The sequence below is a fragment of the Protopterus annectens genome, chromosome 4.part0 (assembly GCF_019279795.1).
Source record: "Protopterus annectens isolate FY-2018-M chromosome 4.part0, PAN1.0, whole genome shotgun sequence".
NCBI classification, from domain to species: domain Eukaryota; kingdom Metazoa; phylum Chordata; order Ceratodontiformes; family Protopteridae; genus Protopterus; species Protopterus annectens.
The window spans coordinates 1,461,829,983-1,461,835,982 of record NC_056733.1 but is presented as its reverse complement, the minus strand read 5'-3'; the positions used below and the strand labels follow the sequence as shown (position 1 = coordinate 1,461,835,982).

At 45.6% G+C, this 6,000-nt stretch overlaps 1 protein-coding gene across 6 annotated transcripts in view; it reads right to left on the bottom strand.

Moving 5' to 3' along the window:
• Positions 1 to 6,000, bottom strand: part of NSD1 (nuclear receptor binding SET domain protein 1) — a 1,335,896-nt gene that overhangs the window by 817,886 nt on the left and 512,010 nt on the right. For all 6 annotated transcript variants that reach the window (XM_044069301.1, XM_044069302.1, XM_044069304.1 and 3 more), the window contains one exon: positions 252 to 312. In XM_044069301.1, the coding sequence (XP_043925236.1) occupies positions 252 to 312 (61 nt within the window). The remainder of the gene's footprint in view (positions 1 to 251; positions 313 to 6,000) is intronic.

The window sequence follows — 6,000 nt, the reverse complement described above, 5'->3', positions numbered from 1 at the left end:
TTTAAAAGGTTTATTTTTGAGCTTTCAAGATTTTTAGTTCATTATTTTAAGATTCAGGATTTTGAAGTGAATATATATATATATATATATATATATACACACACACACACACACACATATATACATAAAGCAAGTCTGCAGTTTGGTGACAATCATGTAAATGGACAGAAGTAAATGGGTTAAATAAAAAGGCTGAGTTGATGCAAGTTAATCAAAATTTGCCGAGAATGACTTGCACTAAATAACCATACCTGGACTTATTTTTGAAGACGGTGACTCTGGAGGCGATTCTGACTTGATGCTTTCAGATGTCTGCAGAAAAAAAATTTAAACCATGTATTCACACCAAGTACACATACCCCAGTGAAACAGACATTTCACAACACAGGTAAAATAGCAAAATGATTGAAATTTACATTTAACGCACACAAAACTATCACATGCAACTATGCAGACATCTGCAAAAAGTACAGTTTTGTACGTACCATAAATGTAGATGTCCGATAGATATGCAACTGCAGTCCTTACATATGGGTCGGCCGGATTCCAAAGTCTGGGTCCGGCGTCGGCTGATGTCGCCTCCTCCCCGACGTCAGAGCGGCTGGGGTATAAAAGCATCAGCCGACGCCATCTTCCTCAGTGTTTCTTGCCCCAGATGCCAGGTGCCTTCCAAGGAAGGCTAAATTTAGAACTGGATGAAAATTCCAGACAAACACAATAGCAATAAACAGATACACCATAACAGATATCCCCAGCTAAGTATAAAAGGAGGGAAGTGGACCCAATACACAGAGGGGTAGGAGGGAGGGAAAACCTGACTGCAGTTGCATATCTATCTGACATCTACATTTATGGTAGGTATAAAACTGTACTATGTCCTTCAAGAATGCCACTGCAGTCCTTACATATGGGTTGAATACCATAGCCAAGCTGGGGGTGGTAGGCTCTAAGATAAGGATGGTGTAGCTAGAATGCCCTGCAGGACTGCCGAAGCAAAGCCTGCTCGGGATCTGGAATATAAAGGCAGGTGGTAGTGCTTGGAAAATGTATGCACGGAGCTCCATGTAGCAGCTTCTAGAATGTCCTTTGTAGCCACCCCTCTTAGGAAGGCTGTGGAGGTGGCTGTAGCTCTGGTGGAGTGTGGCCTGATATTGGCTGGCACACCCTTTCCATGGAAAGAATAACAGAATCTGATGCAATGTCCAATCTATTTTGAAATTGTTTGTTTGGAAATTGCCTTTCCTTGCACTCCCGGAGCGTATGCTACAAATAGTTGGTCAGACTTCCTGCTGGCCTTTGTTCTGTCCAAGTAGTAGCGTAGTTGTCTGTGCATGTCCAAAGTGTGCAGCAGCTTTTCCCCTTTATTTTGAGGATTGAGGAAAAAGGTGGGCAGGTGAATTGCTTGATTTAGAGACACCCTGGATATCACTTTTGGCATAAAAGAAGGGTTGGTTCTTAAAGAAACCCTGTTCTGATGAAAAATGAGAAATGGAGGTACTGCCATGAGGGCCTGTATCTCTGAAACTCTTCTTGCTGAGGTAATTGCCAACAGGAAAACTGTTTTCCAGGAAAGAAATTGCAATTCTGAAGATGCTGCTGGTTCAAAAGGAGGAAGAGTTAATTTTTCCAACACGAAGTTGAGGTCCCATGCAGGCACTGGTGGTTTTCTGGGAGGCTTGATATTCTTTATCCCTCTTAGAAATTGTCTTAGTAAAGGATGTGAAAACACAGGAGGATCAGTGTTGTATGATGCTGAAATTGCTGAAGCGTGTATTTTTATGGAAGAATAGGAAAGTCCATTATGCAGCATTTCTGCCAAGTATTCCAATATCTGTGGGATGCTCAATACTGATGCATCCTGTCCCTTGTTGGTATTCCAGATGTTGAATCTCTTCCATTTGGCTGAATAAGTCTTTCTGGTGGAAGGTCTGCGTGCTTCCAATAATATTTGTTGAACTTCCTTGGAAAGAGAGCTATGGGTAGAAATCATGGAACCCTCCAGGCTGTCAGCTGCAGAGTTTGCAGGTTGGGATGAACCGTCCTGTAAATGTGCTGAGTCAAGAGTAGAGGCCATTGAGGCAGGGGCCATGGGTTGGTGCAAGTTATGCTCCTTAGTAATGGGCACCAGTGCTGTCTTGGCCAATCTGGAGCTATTAAGATGCCTTTCGGTTGCTCTGCTTTGATCTTCAGTAACACCTTGGTCATTAATGGTAGAGGTGGGAATGCATAGATTGTTAGAGAGTTCCAGCTGAATGAGAGAGCATCTATTCTCCAGGCTTGTGGATGCTGTGTCCTCGAGCAGAACCTTTTCAGATGATGATTGAGGTGGGAGGCAAAGAGATCTATGTCTGGCCTCCCCCATGCATGAGTTATTTGAGCAAAAATGTCTGGATGCAACATCCATTCGTATGGTCCAGGAGGTTTCTGCTTAGACTGTCCGCCAGAACATTGTCCCTGCCCGGAACAAACTGGGATTGCAGCTGTATGTTCAGTTTCAGGGACTTTTCTCAAAGAGTCATTGTTAGTCTGCAAAGGGGGTAAGAATGAGTACCTCCCTGCTTGTTTATGTACCACATAACAGTAGTGTTGTCTGTCTTTATTAGCAGATGGCCTTGTTGAAGATATTTTCCGAAGGCCTCGATTGCATGAATTACTGCTAACATCTCTTTTTGATTGATGTGTAGATGTACTTCCTGGGGGGTCCATTGCCCTTGAATGCATCTGCCCTCCATGTGCGCCCCCCATTCATGGTCTGAGCATCTGTTGTAATGGTTTGGCTTGTTTGAGGTTTGTTGAAAGGCATACCTTTGTTTGACTGGCTTGCTTGGGCCCACCACAAAAATTCCATTTTTAGACATGGGATGAGTGGGATAATTGCTTCTAAGTTGTGGCTGTGTTGAGACCATAGACTTTTTAGGTACCGTTGCAGTTTTCTCATGTGTAGTCTTGCCAGTGTAATCAGTAGAATGCAAGATGCCATGAAACCCAGGGCCTGCAGGATTTTCCTTGCAGTCATCTGGGTGAGCTTTGCTAGGCTTTTGAAGTAATGTGGAAATTGTTCTTGCTTCTCTTCTGTGAGGTAAGCCATTTGTGATTCTGTGTCTAGTTTGGCTCCTAGAAAAATTATTTGTTGGGATGGCAGTAGTCTTGATTTTTGTAAGTTGACTGTGTATCCCAAAGCCTGTAGTAAGTAAATGACATAATTCAGGTTTTTTGTCAAGGCTTGCTTGCTGTCCGCTTGTATAAGGCAGTCGTCCAGGTAATGGTATATTTGTATCCCCTGGAGTCTGCAGTGCACAATTACTGATGCCAGGCATTTCGTGAATACTCTGGGCGCAGTAGATGAGCCAAAAGGCAATGCTGAGAATTGATAATGCTCTGACCCTGCAAGAAATCTGAGGTATCTTCTGCAACTGTGTCTGATTGGGACATGCAGGTATGCCTCTTTGAGGTCCAGAGTAACCAGCCAAGACCCCTTGCCCAGCATGGGAAGGAGTTGCTGTAGCGTCAGCATTTTGAATTTTGGTACAATGAGAAAAGTGTTTAGAGCAGACAAGTCCAGTATAGGTCTCCATTGCTTTTCTTTTCTTGGAACAAGGAACAGCCTTGAGTAAAATCCCTGGCCTTGTTCCTGAGGAGGAACCTTTTCTATTGCTTTGATTTTTATCAGCTTTGAAACTTGTTTGAATGCCTCTGCCCTTTGATTTTGTGGCAGGTTTGGCATGTCTTGTCTTGTTGGTAAAGTATGGAAGTGGAACCTGTAGCCTTGGTCTATTATGTCCAGAATCCATTTGTCCTTTGTTAAAATGTGCCAAGTTTTTGAAAATAAGGATAATTTTCCGCCTAAAGGTGCTTCTCTTTGAGCCTTGGTTGGCGGTGTCAAAGTCAAGTCATTGTGATTGTCCCTGTGGAGCAGGGGATGTCCCTGCGCCACCTCTCTGATTAGTCGGTTGCCATTGGCGCCCTGTAGGAGCCTCTGTATTGCCCTCTTCCTCAGTGCGCCTGTTTTTCCCCTTTGAAACTTGTCAGTGTCTGGAAAGGACCAATTCTTAGAAGGCCAATTCCTGCTGAACCTTGGTGGCTGAACCTGGAGGAAATCCTTGACTGTTTGCACTGATTTAGCCTTTTCCTCAATTGATTTCAACACATCCTGAGCATTAGCACCAAATAGCTTTTGTTTTTCCAGAGGTGCATCTAGAAGCTTTACTTTAACATGATCTGGCAATGCCTGTTCCTTCAACCATGCATGTCTACGAATGACTGCCCCTGTCATAGCTGCCCTACATGAAGCGTCCAATGCATCATAACCACACTTTAGAAAATGATTGCTAACCTGCTGAGTGTTATGGACCAAATCCTGCAAGGCCTTTCTGTCTAAAGGCTCAGGAGAGGTTAACTTTTTCTGCAAATCATCCATCAAGAAATCCTGATACTGAAACATATGAAAAAGGCAATTAAGGGCTCTCATGGCAAGTGTGGATGAGGTATAAACTTTCTTCCCCCACCTCTCCAGGGACCTAGTTTCCCTGTCTGAGGGCAAAGGATTTTTGGCCGAGGATGTGGCCACCCCTTTGGGCCCCTGGGAAATTGTTTCTAGATCAACAGAATGGGCCTTAAATAAGTGTTTGTGAGTTTCAGGAACCCTGTAGTATCTGTCCGGCTTGACAGGAGCAGGGGGGAGAGAATCAGGAGAAGCACTTGAATCTGAGTACACATCATCCAGTACATCTAACACTGGAGGGATAGCTAAAGGCCTGTGTTGGGGAAGCTTAAGGAAGGTACGCAGCCACTTCCTGGAGTCGGAGAATTCCTGACCTTGCCACTGAAAATGCTCTCTCATGGAGTGGAGAATTTCCCCAAAAGAAATATCCTCAGGAGGAGAGGTAGAAGGAATAGATTCCTCCACATCAGAATCCTCGTAGACCTGGAAGGACTCTTCCTGGGTATCTGAGTGATCAGAGTCACCAGAGGCTTCATCTGAAGAAAGGGTGTCTGTATGCTCAACCCTGGGCCTTTTGTCAGAAGGTGGCTGAGAACCTCTGTCAGGATGGGCCTGGGAGCCTCTGATTAAGGAAATTAAATCTGCAGCTAAAGTCATAATTTGTTTATCAGAAGTGGGCTGAGGCAAAGCTTTAGGAGGGTGAGACTTAGCCTGGCTGGCAGCCTTAGCACGTGTGTAGGCCTTGATAGACAGACACAGGGGGCCTAGCTGCCCCACATGCTGGAGTCACCTTGTCCACAGGTATGGTCTCAGGCAAATCCTGGGCTTCAGTTTCTGAGGGAAAATCAACAACCGGCACAGGCTCCAGGGCCGGAGTGATCGGTAAAGCGGTGTCGTCGGTCCGGAGCGGCAGAACAACCGCCTCAGAAGAGACCGATGCACTCGCGGTAGTTTTTGGCGTGGTGTCGGTGGAAGTCGCGGGCCGAGAATGTCGGTCCCGGTCTTTCCGTTTTTTGGAAATATGTGGTGTCGGTTGTTCCGACGGCATGTTATAAGAGTATTTATTGCCAAAAAAGTCTTCAGCAAACTCTGCCCGGCGCTTGAGAGTGCGCTTATTGAAGCAAGCACAGGCGGCACAGGCCGAGACGTCGTGGTCTGGGCCAAAGCAGGGGAGGCAGTAAGAATGGAAGTCCTTATGAGGTATTTGTTTACCACAAGACAAACAGTTATTAACTTTTTCAGTTTTTTCTGACATCGGCTGAGGCAAGAAAAGGTTCCCCAATGGGGTACTTAGCTTTTTGATGACTTCGGATACGTAAAACACAGGAGCTGACCGACCGGCACTTGCGAACTGCTTCTGCTTCGGGCACCGCGCGGCAAGAAAGACTGAGGAAGATGGCGTCGGCTGATGCTTTTATACCCCAGCTGCTCTGACGTCGGGGAGGAGGCGACATCAGCCGACGCCAGACCCAGACTTTGGAATCCGGCCGACCGAGGGCTGCCTGAGGCAGGACAACCCATATGTAAGGACTGCAGTTGCATTCTTGAAGGACATCAGA